Source organism: Molothrus aeneus, chromosome W, assembly GCF_037042795.1.
Source record: "Molothrus aeneus isolate 106 chromosome W, BPBGC_Maene_1.0, whole genome shotgun sequence".
Lineage (NCBI taxonomy): Eukaryota > Metazoa > Chordata > Aves > Passeriformes > Icteridae > Molothrus > Molothrus aeneus.
Genome location: NC_089679.1, coordinates 8,716,732 through 8,734,238, shown reverse-complemented (window position 1 = coordinate 8,734,238; position 17,507 = coordinate 8,716,732). Strand labels below are relative to the sequence as shown.

Genomic DNA, 17,507 nt, shown 5'->3' with positions numbered 1-17,507 from the left:
CATGAGTAACTCAAACGAACAATGCAAAAGAATTCTGAGGGCTCTACCCTCGGATACAGAACGTACCACAGAGCAAACGCTGGAAAGCTGTACACGTCACATGTCCACTGAAAAAAAGTGGCCCAAGCAGTTGCTAAGGGTATTGCTGAAGGAGTTTCTGGTGCATATGCAGTAATGGCTTCTAAAGACCAGGGCCGCTGCTTTCACTGCGAGATTTTGGACATTTTACAAGGAACTGTCCAGACAGGTCACCTACCTGAAACCCCCATAACACCTATCAAAGACCCCAGAGTCAGCAGCACTGCCAACCGCGTTCGGGAAACACTTTGTGGACCGTGCTGGAGCCCTGCACTATGACAACAAACCAAAAGCCGTCCAGATACAGCCACACACCATCCCAGGAGATTCCGGACCACAAATGAGGATTTAACACATGGCGCGATACCAATGGGAACCCGGCATCAGCTGGTAACTGCTCTGTCCACTGACTTTAATAATGAGAATGTTTATTGTGCTCCCACAGGCAAATATGGGCCAAAAGGTGGTCCTTTGGACATCTTAATTATAGGTGACACTCTCCATAGCCCAAAGAAAATCTTTGTTGTTCCAGAAGTACAAACAGTGCACCTGGGACAAGAGATTTTTTCCAGGTGTACTGCATGGACTTACCATTTTTCCTTTCAAAGGGAACTCCAATCGCACAAGCCTTTCAACTCCCAAAGAATCACAGGGAGCAGATTCCTCTCAACCCTACAGCAATATGGGTACGAGTTGTGGGACCAAGCAAGCCTACCATCGAGTGCGGTCTTACCTGCAGAGGATAGAAGATCCACCTACCGGGGATGCTGGACACCGGTGCTGACATGACCATCATCGCTCGGTCAGAATGGTCAGCACATGGGGATCTACAACCTGTTGCAGGCATGATTTCTGGGATTGGTGGAGCTACAGTATCCATGCAAAGCAAGAACAACATCCTCGTCAAAGGGCCTGAAGGCAAGCTGGCAACCATCCGCCCATTTGTGGTAAGGGCCCCCATCACCCTTTGGGACAGAGACGTTCTATCCCAGTGGAGGGCTTCCCTACATATTCCCACTCGGGATTTCTAATCGGGGCCACTGAGGAGCGCGCACTGCCAGATACACCTTGTCTCACCTGGAAATGCCATGACCCAATCTGGCTTGAACAGTGGCCCCTCTCTAAAGTAAAGTTGCACATGCTACAAACCCTTGTGGAAGAACAGCTCGCCAAAAGCCACATGGTTGAGACCACCAGCCCTTGGAACTCTCCAGTCTTTGTACTGCCAAAGCCTGGAACGGACAGGTGGAGGCTCCTCCACGACCTTTGCAAAACCAACGAGGTCATCGAGGACATAGGCCCCCTCCAGCCTGGCCTGCCCTCCCCATCGATGCTGCATAGGAACTGGAAACTTGCTATCAGAGATATTAAGGACTGTTTCTTCAGCATTCCACTGCACCCTCAGGACGCTCCACGGTTTGCTTTCTCCATTCCCTCTCTTAACAGAGAGGCCCCACTCAAAATATATCATTGGCATTTTTTGCCCCAAGGTCTAAAAAACAGTCCTACTATATGCCAGTGGTATGTGGCCCACATCCTGTCTCCTGTTCGGAAATTATTTCCAAATGCTATCATCAACCACTATATGGATGATATCCTGGTTTGTGCATCAGAAAAAGCTTACTTAGACAAAGCAGTTAAAAAGACCATTGTAAACCATAGAAAAGGCAGGATTTGAGATCCATGAGGACAAAATACAGTACACCAACCCATGGACTTACCTTGGAGTCCAGATCCGGGAAAGGACCATTGTATCCCAGCAGCTCACCATAAAAGACGACCCAAAAACCCTGAGAGACTTACACAGCCTGTGCGGATCCATCAACTGGGTACGTCCACTGCTAGGAATTACAACAGAGGACCTTGCTCCCCTGTTCAATCTTCTTTGTGGCAACAAAGACCTGGACTCTCCATGCACTCTCACAACAGAAGCCCGAGATGCCATCACCAAGGTCCAAGAAGCCCTGTCTTCACTCAAAGCCCATCGCTTCGAGCCCAGACCGCCTTTCCAGTTTGTCATTCTGGGAAAAGCACCTCGATTCTATGGACTGATTTTTCAATGGGACACTCCGCTTTGAGACCCTTTGCTGATACTGGAATGGATTTTTACAAACAACCAACCTACAAAGACAATTACCACCTTCCGGGAAATCATGGCACATCTAATAAAAAAGGCTAGAACTCGCCTCTGCTCCCTTGCAGGGTGTGAGTCCACATGCATATCCTTGCCACTGACCACTGGGGACTTGGAGGATTTGCTCCAGACCAATGAAAATCTCCAGTTTGCCCTGGATAGCTATACAGGTCAATTTCAGTTCAGATCCCAAAACACAAACTTTTTAACCCTGATGTAACCCCAAATTTGACCCCAAAATTAGTCCAAAGTAAAACACCTCTCAAAGCTCTAACCATCTTTACAGATGGCTCAGGGTCATCCCACAAGTCTGTAATGACATGGAATGACCCTCAGACCCAAAAATGGGAATCTGACATCCAAATAGTGCAGGGATCTCCACAGATCGCAGAGTTAGAAGCTGTTGCCAGAGCCTTTGAGAAATTCAAAGACGAACCCTTTAATCTGGTCATAGATTCAGCTTATGTTGCTGGTATAGCTATGAGAGCAGAACATGCTCTTCTCAAAGAGGTTTCAAATGCAAAGTTACACCAATTACTTTCTAAATTAATGCACTTAATCTCCCACAGAAACCAACCTTACCATATAAGGCATGTGAGGTCACACACTGACCTCCCAGGTATCATCGCAGAAGGTAACAGGAAAGCGGATGCATTAGCAATGGCAGCAGAAACTGCTAATGTTCCTAACATCTTTGCCCAGGCAAAGTTGTCACATGCATTTTTTCATCAAAATGTACCTGCCCTTATCAGAATGTTCAAGCTTTCAAAAGATCAGGCAAAAGCCATTGTTGCTACATGTCCGAACTGTCAAAACTATCAGATACCATCTATGGGGATGGGAGTCAATCCCCGAGGTCTGAACAGCTGCCAGCTGTGGCAGACAGATGTGACTCACTTCACACCTTTTGGAAGGTCAAAATACGTGCATGTATCGGTTGTCACATTTTCAGGAGCAGTATTTGCATTAGCACATGCAGGAGAAACCACACAGTACACAATAAAACACTTCCTCCTCGCCTTTGTCACCCTGGGAATACCAAAGGAGATTAAAACAGATCATGGACCTGCCTATGCCTCTCGCAAGTTAAAGGAGTTCTTCAGTGAATGGGGAATAGCACACAAGACCAGCATACCTGTAAAGCCCACAGGACAATCCATTGTGGAAAAGACACATCAAACCCTCAAAAGAGTCCTCAATCAACAGAACATAGACACGAGAATCACATCTCTAGTGGAAAGACCTTGCAAGGCTCTCTACATCATCAACTCCCTGAACTGTACAGCATCAGAGCCTGACCCCCCAATACTTTGCCACTTTGCAAATACCACCCAAGCAAAGCTCACTGAGAAACCACCTGTGCTCGTGAAGGACCCTGAAACACACCAAATTTCTGGGCCTTTCCAGTTGACTACCTGGGGTAGAGGATATGCATGCGTGCTACTACCATCTGGTCGAAGATGGTACCCAGGAAAAAACATAAAGCCATACCTAGGCACTGCAAACACCGCTCCTACAAACGGTGACAAGATCTCCCCTAAGTCAAACACATAGACCTCCTCAAAACCAAGACAGTTCTGCCTGGAGACGAAGACATTGCCGAATACCCACAAGCAGAAGAACAGACCGTCCCACCACATGACAGCAGACAAAATAGAAAGCTGAATAACATTCTGCTGCATCCAACCATAAGCCAAAGATAGCCTGAACACAAAACTGTTCTCTGAATTATAGGTTGTTACCCCCTTTTACCCTAAAAAACCCTATTATCCCCTCTTCTCAACTCTTACCAAAATCCCTCAACCTTATACCCACTCCTCCTCCGTTAGCTTAGAAGAAAAAGAAAAAAAAAAGGGAGGGGGGAGGAGAGGAGGAAGGGAAGGAACAGAGGAAAGGAACAAGGGAGAAAACCCTCCCCTCCCATCATAAAATAACAAATTTTGTTTGTATTTCCTATCAGAAGCCCCATTCCAGTCCAAAGATGAAAAATATCTCCGTTGATGCTGTCCTCACTGCTGCCTGGATGTTCCTCACCGTACTGCGTGCCTTCGGCTGGATTAGCCCACAGCCTAGCCATAATGTTTGGGTAACCTTAGCAAAGACATTAAAACAGGATAACATGTGCTTATCCATGGGAAGCATTGACTACCCACTTTCCACATGCCTAGTAGGAATTCCCCTTGTAGCAGATGACTGGCCTGTCTATAACTCAGAGCTCCGCCGCACCACAGGTAATAGACTCAACCTGGTAGATACTTGGGACGAGTGGACAAAAATGCTGCCCAATGCTCTAGAGGAACCCCAAGAACTGGACCTGTTGAGGTCCTCCAAGGCCACATACTGTGTCAAATTTTACTTTAGATGTCCAAAAAATAATTGGGCAGATACTGACCAGACCAAAAACACATACAGAAAAGACATATCACCCATTAACAAAGCCTATAACTATCACGATTGGTGCAATTACACCGCTCGTGTGATCTCTGTGTCCTCTTTCCACCTCAAAGTATTACCCAAGGGAATGTTTCTCATCTGTGGTGACTGAGTATGGGCTGGGATTCCCTCCCGACTCCAGGGAGGTCCCTGTACCCTTGGGAAACTTTCTACCCTCACTTCAAATATCACCTTGTTACATAACTGGAAAAAAGAAAGTAAATTAAAACACCACAAAAGGTCATACACTGAATTTGATGAAAATTGCAATCCTAAATTATACGATTGGAACAAGCCAAAAAAGATCGCTGTCTCCCTATTCTTACCATGGGTAGCTGCAGCTAAAGCTCTCGGTGAAATAAATCACCTCAGGTGCTGGCTCAGTAAACAAGCCAATGCTACATCAGCTGCCCTGAGTGATCTCTTAAAGGAAGAAACCACAAGACATGCATCACTCCAAAATCAAGCAGCGATTGACTTCCTGCTGCTTGCCCATGGACATGGCTGTGAAGTCTTCAAAGGGATGTGCTGCTTCAATCTCTCTTCACGCTCGGAATCCATCCACCCAAACATCCAGAAACTGAATGAACTCATGAAAGACTTGAAAATAGAAAAACCCCAGACTGGGTCAATAACCTTTTCGGTCAGTGGGGATTAACAGGATGGGTTGCATCTTTGGTTAAGGAAATGTTGTGGATTTTCCTTTTAATTGTCATTGTATTAGCTATGTTCTCATGCCTTGTTCATTGTTTCAAAAGAACTATAGGGAACGCCTTTTTTCTAAAAACAAAAAGTGGAGTTGTAGCTGGCACAGGGCCTGCAAGGGCCCCGTGGCGAGCAGAAGCCTAAAGATAGGAAATGCCAAGTCATGGTGAATGGGCTGGAAAGACCCTTTTCTGCCTTTGGACCCCTGCTTATCTCTCTGTAACCCTGTAGGTTACTTTCCTTTAACCCTTGCTATTGGACAATTTCTGATCCCCGTGTATCCTATATAAAGGGCTTTTTTAGCCTGGTTCTGGGAGAAGAGCTGTTACTGGAACCCTTCTCAGAAGACTCAATAAAGACATCACTGTCGTGATCGGCGGAGGAATTGCCTCACACAATATGCGTGAACAGCAAATCCCAAAGTTTATTGATAGCTCACACATATTTATATTGGTGTTAATGAAGCTTATACATATTGCAAAAGCTGAGCTCATTATTGGTTAAAGCACACTTAGATCAACCACACCTACTTCTATGCTCTAATGATTATTTTGTTTCTATGTTTACATTCTTATAGCTACTCTACCTAGGCTATCTTCATTTTCTGGCAAGCGATTTTCTCCCCCATCTTCCTGTTTCAGCGAAGGTCACTATGACCTTTGTCAGTGATTGGACACTGGTTGCTTAATCCCCAGCTTGTTTCCCCTATTCTTATCCAACGGTATCACATCGAAGTGGCCTTTCTCAGCTAGCCAATTATCCAAAAAGCTCTCCACACATCACTATGGAACTCCAAACGGTCTTCTCCTCTCTCCCCTGTGTCTGCCTGCCTGCGGCACCTAGCAAGCTAAGAGCTGAGATCACAATGAGCTGATAATCACTAAAGAGCTGATATCACTTAAGCTTGCTAAGGTTGCCAGTGGCTGAGAACTGCTAGGGTACTCGGGCAGTCTGTCCCGGAGAGGACTGTGCAATCCGGACCTGTGGGCCTGCTGGAGACACCCTGAACCCAGCAGGAGGCTGTATTAATGGGGGGGTCTCAGGGGCCCGTGTGGGTGGTCTTTGGCAGTTGCTCCAAACTGAGAAGCACCATAGAGTCAAACTATTACAGAACTAGTGAATAGCTCCTTTCCCAATCACAGGATTGTTCTTCATCCAGTTCTTACTCCCCAAGGCACAGGGAACCCCACCCAATCATGTCTGTCTGTGATAGTGCTGGGAAGTCTCTCCCCTCTGTGCTAATGCCTTCACACAGAACCACAGAATAGTTTGGGTTATAAGGGGCCTTGAAGCTTATCTTGTTCCACCCCCTGCCATGGGCACTCAGCCATGGGCAGGGAAGCCTTCCTCTATCCCAAGGTTCTCCAAGCCCTGTCCAACCTGACCTTTAACAATTCCAGGGATGAGGCAACCACAACCTCCCTGGGCAACACCTGCTCAGTGTTTTTCTAGAAGTCTCTTAGTTTGCCAGGGGAGACCCTACCTTTAGAGTTGCCGCAATGATCTGCCTCAGTGCAGCACACAACCTCCTGAGCTCTGACCAGACCCCATCTGTACTGAAAGCACTAGTCCTGCTGTGGGCTGACAGCCAAGGACCACACAGGAGCACACAGGCTTAGCTACCAGAATATTTGCAGCTCATAGAAATATTGACTCTAGTTCTAAATACTAACTGAAGCTAATAAATCCCAGCCCTGTTTTTTAGCCCCAACATTAACACTACAATATTTAGCTGTTATTTCCTCTTTGATACCCAAGATGAACAAGTAACAGCTAGTCCCTCCTGGGCAGTCAGGGAACTGGCTGGAACCCCCAAGCTTTGCCCTGCTGCTCCACCTTATCTTCCTCATTTTTCAGCATAACCAGAGTATGGACACACCTGAGTGTCTCTGAGCAATGTCCTCACCCTGCTGTGGGGCAGGTAGAAGAGCAGAGCTGAGTACAGCCAACCCCTGAGCTCTTCCTTTCTTCACCTGTTTTTGTTCTTTCTCCTTCTAGCTAATTGGGAAGGTGAGATTTACTGAACGGACTTGTAGTTTGCCAATTAAAAATTTCCCAAGGAGAAAAGGAGGACCCTCTCCTGTTACCAGATATCATATATGAGCTAGCTACCAAGCCCTAGGATTAACTGACAGGGGCTTCTCCCAGTCATATCTCTTATGAAGCTGCAAGCATTTCACTGGCCAGATCCTGAGGGGGTGTGGAGTTCAGACCAATGAGAATATCCAGATCGGGTCTTTCAAAAGTCTTTATAAAAGGTAGCCTGGCAAAATAAAGCTCTTGGTGCCACATGAACATCTGGGGGTGAGTTGTGTCTCTGTCTCCTTGTGCCTCACCCCCCCCCCACCTCCATGTGCGACCTAACACTCTCCCCTCTTCTCTTGCCCTCCTCTGAGCTACTAAACCTCTAGGCTTTTCTTTTTCCTTAGTCTTCAGACTTTTCATGTCCTAGTTGCCAAAGAGAAGAGCTTAAGTGTCAAAAGCTTAGACACAGATGATACCTTTCTTTCCTTCAGTCCGAGATGACAAGCCTCTCTGCTCCCACCCCAAAGGCACAAGAGGTGCTCTTTAAACTGAACCACAATGTCCCACCCACACTCTCCTATCCCCATCCTCACCATATGAGAGACCCACAGGGGCATCAGGGCCAGGAGAGCTCTGACAGAGTGCTGTACACGTGTGTACCAGTATGTACAGCTCTGTGTGCACGTGTTTTTCTAGTGTGCCCAGATGTGAGTGTACACATCCTGCTTTGCACAGTGTACATGTGTTGAGGCAGGGGTCCCCCTGACACGGGTGTAATTAGCACTGACTCCATGATTCAGAAGGCTGAACCATTGCTTTATTCCTCTATATTAATACTATATGAAGCTGTGGCTGTTTTTAAGGGGGGCCCGGCTGAAGGGATTTAGAGAGTCCAGCCACCTTCAGTTACACCGGCACTCCCCTGGCACGAAGCCAGTGGCATGTGCCGACCGTGGGTGGGGCGAGAGGAAACAGTCACGGATATTGAAGCAACCACGCCGCAGGAGTGAAGAAAAGAGACGGCCCTCCTCTGCTGGGTGAATTAACTTGGTTTAATCCAGGGTAGGGGAAGTACAGGGTGGCCACCCAAAGGTGGCGAGCGGAGGAGGAGCCCCGAGCCCCTCCGGGGACCGGGTTTTACAGGGAAGGGGGTGGGTACACAAGAAACCAATCATAGAACGAAAATTTGCATACATTGAAGACTGATGGGTGGTGTGGATCAATGGGGATAGGTCAGGGGAGGAACCCAGGCCTACCAGCCAATCACTCGACACCCTAGCTGGAAGATTCTGGAACTTGGGGCGGGGTGCCGGTGATTGGCAGAAGGCCTGGGGAGGGGATACAAGGACAAATAAGGGATAATGAGGGAAAATGAGGAGGGGAAAACCGTGATTGACATAACTGGGGGTTTGAGCCAGACCAACTTGCCAAGCTAGGAGAGGGGAGAACGGAACAAACCAAACACAAACCACAACATCTCCCCCTTTTTTGTTTTAAAAAGAAAAGGAAGGGAGAAAACAAACAGTCCCTTATAATCAGGCGGCAGTTGTCTCTTGTGCTGTTTTAAAGTCCAGGCTTCCACTGCTCACGCTTTCAGAGTCTGAAGTCGAGGCAGGGTCCTCCTCGACATCTGAAAGCTCCAGATGGTTTATGTTGGCCGCTGAGGCATTCAGCAGAAGTCTCTTAACCAATCCCCACAGTAGGGAGCAGGCGATGACAATTATGAATATAACCAAAACAAAATATAAGACAGACCACACTATGGACCCGGCCAATCCTGACAGTCCCCAGCCCTTGAACAGGTTCCCCAGCCAGTCCGATGTCTCACTCTTAACCTCGTGGACGAGCTCTTTCATCTTGCGTATGGAGACCCTCGCATCTTCTGCCTTGGATGACAGATTTAAACAGCACAGGCCCTTGAATTCCTCACAGCTGTGGTGGTGGAGTAGCAGGAGGAAGTCGATGGCCGCCCGATTTTGCAAGGTCGCCTTCCTAGTTGTTTCCTCGTCTGCGAGGAGGTCAGTCAAGGCAGCCGAGGTAAAATTTGCTTGCTTTGCCACCCAACACTCCAGGCGGCCCAATTCACCCAGAGACTTCGCGATCGACACCCACGGCAAAAAGAGAGTGAGCGCGACCGATTTTGGTTTGGCCCAATGTTCAATTTTGGAGTCGCAGTCCGGGTCGAAATCACGAAGATCTCTTTTGGATATTGCCAATTTAGACTGCGATCTCTTATATTTCCAATCCCTAATTTGAGTGACGTTGGGGTTAAGCAGCGTCAGCTTGCCAAACATACAGACGCCTCCGGCCAGACGAGGGGGGATGCCAGCCCACGCCCGGTCTCCGCAAATGAAAAATGTTCCTCGGGGCAGCGCCAGCGGTTTGGTGTCTGAGGTAGATGCAAATGGCAACCGGATGGTGAAATTGCACCACTGTGCTGCTTGGTACTCCGGGCTAGGCGGCCCGATGTTGGAGTACCTCGAGGAACCGAAAAGGGGGGAATACTGAAACCAGATACAAGCCGATGCTCTAGCGGAGCCGACTAGATGGAGCTCTGGGGGGTCGGACTGCAGGGGGGTCAATTTCCTGAGCCCATCCCTCCAGGCGTTCTGGGCGTCTACCATGAGGGGCGGATTGTAAGTAACATTAAAGGGGTAAGGAAACTTAAAAGGAGGGAGAGGGATCCCCACTAGGCAGGACGACATCGGGTCTTCAGCAGAGCCAAGGTCCAGGCAGATGTGCTCCTGCCCCATGGCTTGAGCGAGGGTCCTCCACACGTTCGCCTTTGGCTGGGGAACTATCCAGGGGTTCGCAGGTGGTGGTAGAGTCTCGATAAGGAGGACTGTCAGGAGGGTAATGATGGTCATCGGGTCCATGTAGGCGGGAGATCAACTAAAAAGAAACAGAAATATAAATTAAGAAGGTCTGGCTCGAGGGGGGGGGGGGTCAGGACCGTGGTCAATGGTGGCTCGCCCACCAGTTCCTCCGTTTCCGCCGCCAACACGCCTCTGCTACCTGTGGGACCGGTTCTGGTCTTGCACCCCGCTTAGGGCGGAAGGGCTTGACCCACTTTGATGGAATCCATCTCGGACCTGAGGGAGTGGACACGCAAGCGTATCCCCTACCCCAGGTCACGAGATCAAATGGCCCTTCCGTTTTCCAGGTCTCCGGATCCTTAATGAGGACCGGGGGCCTGGCCCTAGGTCGCAGCTCCTCGTGCTTCCCGAAGTGTCGCACTATGGGCGAGTTGAGATTTTCAAAGGAGCAATTTAGAAAGTTGATAGTATACAACGCCCGTGCGAGACGGATGTGAGGGGACTCCACCTTCACTGCCGAATGCTGTTGCTCCAAAACCCTTTTAAGGCTCTGGTGGGTCCTCTCCACCACGGCTTGGCCTGTCGGGGAATAGGGGATGCCGGTCTTGTGTTCTATTCCCCATTGCTGCAGGAAGCTCCGCAGTTCCTTGGATTTGTAAGCTGGGCCGTTATCTGTTTTGATTACCTTAGGGATGCCCAGGACCGCGAATGCCTGAAGCATATGCTTCCTGCAATCTGCAGCCCTCTCACCTGTGTGGGCAGAGGCAAAGACAGCACTAGAGAAAGTATCCACCGAGACATGTACAAACTTAAAGCGGCCGAATGACGGATAATGGGTTACGTCCATCTGCCACACCTCACAGCTGGACAAACCACGGGGGTTAGCTCCGAGAGGGACGGAAGGGAGCTGGTGGGACTGGCAGTGAGGACATGTAGCCACAATGGCCTTGGCCTGTTCAGGCGTCAGATGGAACTGCCGAACCAGGCCAGGCGCATTCTGATGGAACAACTGGTGGCTGATCTTGGCTTGACTGAAGAGATCAGGGAGCGGGGCCACTTGAACAGGGGCAGCAAGGGCATCGGCACGCCGGTTGCCCTCCACTATGAACCCCGGCAAATCGGTGTGTGATCTCACGTGCATGACATAAAAGGGTTGCTCTCAGTGGGAGACCAATTGAACTAATTTGGAGAGCAAGTTATACAGTGTCAGGTTTGACACCTCCTGCAACACAGCATTTTCAGCTCTGGATACTACTCCCGCTACATAAGCCGAATCTGTTACCAAATTGAAAGGTCCAGGGAACCTCTCAAAGGCTCTGACGACTGCGTCCAACTCGGCAATTTGAGGTGAACCTTCAACCTCGGTGACATCAGACTCCCACTCCCGAGTTTGGGGATTTCTCCAAGTCATGACTGACTTGTGGGATCTTCCGGACGCGTCAGTAAAAATGGTCATTGCCTTTAGAGGGGTTCTGCTCTGGATCGATTTTATAGATAATACGAACTCCTGATTGAATAATTTATGGGCCGGCCGATCAACACTAATTTGGCCGGAGTAGCTATCCAGAGCGAACTGCAAAGCTGTATTCGTTTGCAGGAAGCTGTCAATTACCTTTTGTTTTAGGTGGCCCGAATTTAATTTAAGAGGAATATGTATGCACGCAAGATCAACACCTGCCAGCTCTCTGATCCTCAGCCTAGCTTTTCGGATCAACTCTGCCACCAGTTCGGCGGGCTGTGTCATTCTCTTGGACCGATGGTGGCTGAGGAACACCCACTCTATGATTAAGAGGGGGTCGCTCGAGCCTCGGTCCCTGCCTTTAACGGTGTTGTCCCACTGAAAAATCACCCCGTGGAGGTGTGGTAGTTTGCCGCAAATAATGAATTTAAATGGCAGGCCCGGATGACAACGGTGGGCCTGCCTAGCCGAGATGAGTCTCTGAATTTTCTCTAGTGCAATCCTCGCCTCTGGGGTAAGGGTCCTGGGAGAACTTAGCTCCTCTCCCCCTTTCAATAAATTGAAAAGGGGGGCCAGGTCTTCTGTTGGTATGCCCAGCCAAGGTCTTACCCAATTCAAAGATCCACACAGCTGGTGGACATCCGCCAAGGTTTTAATAGTTGTTATGATAGCCAATTTCTGAGGAACAATGGTCCTCTTAGTAATCTCCAGGCCCAGATACTTCCAAGGCGGCACCCTTTGAATTTTTTCCTGCTGGAGCTCAAACCCTGCAGCAACCAGCGCATCGACTGTCAGGTCAAGGGCGTGGCCAAGTATGTCGGCGGTCGGGGCACACACCAGGATGTCATCCATGTAATGGTAAATGATGGCATCGTTTACCACTGCACGTATTGGGGACAGCAAGGAAGCGACGTACCATTGGCAGATCACTGGGCTGCACTTCATGCCTTGCGGAAGAACCCGCCAATGGTAGCGCTTGCTTGGGGACTCACGGTTGATGGAAGGAACCGTGAACGCAAAACGCGGGGCATCGTCCGGGTGGAGGGGAATTTGAAAAAAGCAATCCTTTATATCAATCACAGCCAATTCCCAATTTTGTGGGAGCATCGTTGGGGAGGGCATCCCTGGTTGGAGAGGCCCCATATCTTCTATAATGTTGTTGATCTGGCGGAGGTCGTGGAGAAGCCGCCACTTGTCCTTATTGGGCTTTTTGATGACAAACACGGGAGAATTCCACGGCGACGTGGTCTCCACGATATTGCCCTTAAGTAGCTGCTCCTCAACGAGCCCCTTGAGCGCCACCAATTTCTGTTTGTTGAGCGGCCACTGCACTACCTGGACAGGCTTATCTGATTTCCAATTGAGCTTCCAGGTAGGGCGCTCATCAGTGGCCGCCGCCCGAAAAACCTGGGGAGCCGCTGGAAGGTCAATTCGGGCTCCCCACTGGGCTAGGAGGTCTCTCCCCCACAGGGGCTCCGTATAATCTAAAACGAATGGGCGTATAGAAGCCAATTGCCCATCCGGCCCCGTGATTTGCACGATGCTCTTAGATTGTCTGGCCAATTGTAAACCCCCAACACCACGGACGTGTCCAGGCGCGGTTTGTAACTCCCAATGCGACGGCCACTCCCGAGAAGGAATGACCGTGACATCCGCCCCAGTGTCCAACAAGCCTTTTAGTTGTTTGCCTTCCCCCCCTTTTGTAATATAACAGTCGAGGCGAGGTCTTTCGTGCCCCAAAACCTGGGCCCAAGCGATGGTTGGCGTGGAGTTTCCTGGTGTTTGATGTAAATCCCAGGTTATTTCAGGCACTGGGATTGCCTGAGCTACAATCTGCCCCTTAGGCAAAAAGATGGGGGGCTGGACACAGTGCAGGCCGACGGCGAACACCCCCGGGTCCGATGGTAAGAGGCCCGGGATAATGTTCACCGTCGGTGGGGTGTGCTTAGTGTCACCGACCACAACATACTTGCAGCGAATCCGTCCCCAGTTACCTGGGCACTCCGGGTCGACAGCAACGAGTTGAAAGTCGGAGGTCCTCAGGTGGAGAGCCTCCGAGAGCCGCAACCTATAGGGTGCAAAAGCAGAAGCGGTCGTTAGCACAGGTCTTGTTTGAATTGGTAAAACAGAAGTCAAGTCCAGTAAGTATTGGTCACATTTAGTTGGCGGCGGTCCCTGATCTCCCTTCCCCCTACGCGATGATGATAAATGGCCCGCCTGATTTTTGTCAGCGCGCAGGGGGGCACTGCGCTCCGATTTTAGTTTTTTGGGGGGTTGGCCCCCAACTGTCCCTGCTCCCTTTTAAATTTGTAAAATTCTGCCCGTAGGGGGCAGTCCGGCATCCAATGTCCAGTCCTCCCACACAAATGGCAGGGTGCGGAGGACTTCGACGAAACAGCTGCTGCAACACCCTGCTCGGTGGAGGGCTCTTCTGCCGCGGCGACCCGGGGAGGTTGAGTCCTCCTCTTTTCGCTGTCCCTGGTGGTCAATAGCAGGACCTTGCGCGCGCACACTTCCAACATATCAGCCATCTGCGGTGCCGGGTGGAGGGGCAGGCTGAGGATGGCATCCCTGCATGCCTGGTTGGCATTTGAGGACGCCACCTCCCGCAAGATGGTGCTTCTAGCTCCTTCGTCCGACACCTGATGTTCAATGGCCTTCCTCAACTTCTCCACGAAGTCGAGGAAGGTCTCGTCTGGACCCTGAAAGATTCTAGAAAAGGCAGTTGGGGGCGCGCCCCCCGGCAGCAACAAAAAGGCTTTTTCTGCGGCAGCTGCCGACGCTTTAAGAGCCTCCCGGGGAAGGGTACTCGCCTGGGAGTGCCCATCTTCCCAGTCCCCGGTCCCCAGGAGCTGGTCGATGGCCAAAGGGCGACCTGTGAAATCAACTCCCGATTGGGGTTGACTCCACAGGCTCGGGAGGGCTTCAGTCACCCCCCTCCTCCAGGCGGCTTCCCACATTACCCGCTCGGATGGATTCAGCAGGCAAGTGAAAAGCCGCCGGACATCGAAGGGGGTGATCTCTGCTTCGGAGAGTGTTGCTTCCAACACTCCCCGGAAGTATTCACTCTCCCGGCCGTACTCCTTTTGGGCTTTGACCAGTTCCTTAATTTGTGAATGACTCAATGGGACCCATTGGCGACGCACTCCCCCACCCGCTTCTGGCTGGTAAACAACCGGAGCCGCCGATGGTACTATGGCCGGCTCCGGTTCCCGGCCCTTGGCCCCCCCCCCCCCCGGACCCCGACCCGTGGGAACCGGAGGGAGGGGCGTGGAAACCGGAAGAAGGGGAGGAGGGGGCGTGGCGGGAGACTGGGTGGCCCGATGACGAGGGGCCGTCCCCGGAGGCGGGAGCAGGAGGCGGGGCACAGTGGCAAGCGGTGGGCGGGGAAAGGGGCGGGATTGTGGGAGGAACGATGGGAGGAGCTATCATGGGAAAGGGAGGCGGGGAAATGAGATGGGAGGGGTCAGATAGAGGGTGGAGCTGGGGGGAGGTCGGGAGGGAAGGGGCGGGGAAAGGGGAGTGGCCGAGAGGCAGGAAGGGGTTGGAACTTGGAAGAAAAGGATTCTGGGATGAGGATGGGGGTTTTCCCGCCATCTCGACCATGCGGTCGCCTCCATTTTGGGCCACGCCGCGGCCATCTTGTGAAACCAGAGGCGACCCGGGGCAAACTGGGGATTCAACGAACTGGGGTACATAACTCTGGGGTTTGGGGACAGGAGCAGGGGAGGCAGGACAAGTCGAGGAGCCCCCGAGAGTTTGGCCAGAACTCTCGGGGCGGGGGGACCGGGTATTCTGGAGAGGGCCAGGGGATGATGGAACGCCCTGCGCCTGGCTGGTCTGGGGGGGTGCCCCCTTCAGAATCCCGGTTTTAAGTTTGGGCGTACGGGAAGGGGTATTCGGGACAGAGAGTGAGGAAACCAAACTGGGGTGCGAAACCGAACTGGGGCAACGTTTAACTCGAACTGTGGCCTGTTCTGAGCTCCCTTCTTCTTTTAATATTTTTCTAATTTGGGCAACAAGCCTGGCCAATTGTATGAGGGAAGCGTCGCCTGGCCTGAACAACTCCGAGAGTCGAGTTTTGACCCTCCGCCAAAAGACCGGATCTTTGATCAGGTCAGGCGAAACCTCCGGGAACTCAGAAGAGACCCATTTTATTCAACAACAGGTTTTTCATAAACAATTCCCCCCCCAACAAGGATTCCCTCAACTTGGATAATAAGTCTCTTTTGGGCAGTGGACAGCTTAGCACCCATAGCTAGTAGAGACTTCCCACGAAGTCAAATGTCCACTACTACGAACTTCGAGCCCAATCTGCCACGCAAAAGGAAAAACGAAAACTAAAAGGTGACCACCCACCGGCCCCTGCCTGTAAAATCAAGGGAGGGCGGCAGAACACCCTGGGGACTGGGGAGGACGACAGGGAGAGCGGCGAAACACTCACGTGTCCGGTGGGCGATCAAAGGAAAGCGCGGCGAAGCGGGTCCTGCGGCCGGACGGCTCGGGGTCCTCGAGGTCCCGTCCGGTCCCCGGGGAGCGCTGCCTCAGAGGGCCTGCTCACCTCGGGGTGCTGCTGCGTCCAAAGGACGGAGTCCAAAATCCGTAGGGTCCTTGCGAAGATTGTAAGTCCAGGCTCTACTGGTCCCGAATCCGGCCAACCAGGAGCAGGCAATCGATGCAGAGGGGCCCCACGTGGGCACCAGCAACTGAAGCTGTGGCTGTTTTTAAGGGGGGCCCGGCTGAAGGGATTTAGAGAGTCCAGCCACCTTCAGTTACACCGGCACTCCCCTGGCACGAAGCCAGTGGCATGTGCCGACCGTGGGTGGGGCGAGAGGAAACAGTCACCGATATTGAAGCAACCACGCCGCAGGAGTGAAGAAAAGAGACGGCCCTCCTCTGCTGGGTGAATTAACTTGGTTTAATCCAGGGTAGGGGAAGTACAGGGTGGCCACCCAAAGGTGGCGAGCGGAGGAGGAGCCCCGAGCCCCTCCGGGGACCGGGTTTTACAGGGAAGGGGTGGGTACACAAGAAACCAATCATAGAACGAAAATTTGCATACATTGAAGACTGATGGGTGGTGTGAATCAATGGGGATAGGTCAGGGGAGGAGCCCAGGCCTACCAGCCAATCACTCGACACCCTAGCTGGAAGATTCTGGAACTTGGGGCGGGGTGCCGGTGATTGGCAGAAGGCCTGGGGAGGGGATACAAGGACAAATAAGGGATAATGAGGGAAAATGAGGAGGGGAAAACCGTGATTGACATAACTGGGGGTTTGAGCCAGACCAACTTGCCAAGCTAGGAGAGGGGAGAACGGAACAAACCAAACACAAACCACAACAACTATATTCTTAAGAAACCCATAACCCCTTCCAGCCTGTCCAATACAGCTTTGACCTCATTGGTCAACCAACCAAAACACCACCACCCTTTGGTAAACAAATCTCCATAATGCATTCCACATTTGCCTAGTAACAGGTGCAGAAAGTGGAGATAAGAATTGTTTTAATTCTTTCTCTGAGCTTTCTCACAGCTTCTTGCAGCCTTCCCCAGGGAAAATGCCTGGGAAGGCCTGTGCCTGGTCTCTGTGGCCAGAGAGCTGCTGCCACATACATGTGTACTGGTGTGCACAGCACTATTCACACAGATGCATTAAAATATACCCACGATGTGTGCACTGCTGTTTGCACATGTTAAATCACACACTCTCAAGTATGAGTGGGTCTGTGCACAGCTCTGTGTTTGTGAGTATACACAGGTTCTGCTAGTGTGAGCATAGCTATGTGTGAGACGTATATATATTAATATCTATAACACTGCACACATTAGTGTGCTCAAAACTCTACATGCAAACAAGT

At 51.0% G+C, this 17,507-nt stretch overlaps 1 protein-coding gene across 2 annotated transcripts; it reads right to left on the bottom strand.

Moving 5' to 3' along the window:
* Positions 1 to 8,406: 8,406 nt before the first annotated feature.
* On the bottom strand, positions 8,407 to 16,140 carry LOC136568562 (uncharacterized). Of its 2 annotated transcripts, none has more exons than XM_066568580.1 (2): positions 16,095 to 16,140; positions 8,407 to 10,267 (listed from the first exon to the last, which is right to left on the bottom strand). In XM_066568580.1, exon 2 carries the CDS (start codon positions 10,249 to 10,251, stop codon positions 8,911 to 8,913), a length of 1,341 nt encoding a protein of 446 aa, XP_066424677.1. In that variant the 5' UTR covers positions 10,252 to 10,267; positions 16,095 to 16,140; the 3' UTR covers positions 8,407 to 8,910. The 2 variants fall into 2 exon arrangements, with proteins under 2 accessions (XP_066424677.1, XP_066424676.1); XM_066568579.1 differs by lacking the exon at positions 16,095 to 16,140 and adding an exon at positions 10,700 to 11,431 and having other exon boundaries at positions 8,407 to 10,611.
* Positions 16,141 to 17,507: the final 1,367 nt, after the last annotated feature.

Excerpts from the sequence above, each read along its gene's own strand:
- LOC136568562 (XM_066568580.1), bottom strand. The coding sequence starts at position 10,251 with ATGGACCCGATGACCATCATTACCCTCCTGACAGTCCTCCTTATCGAG.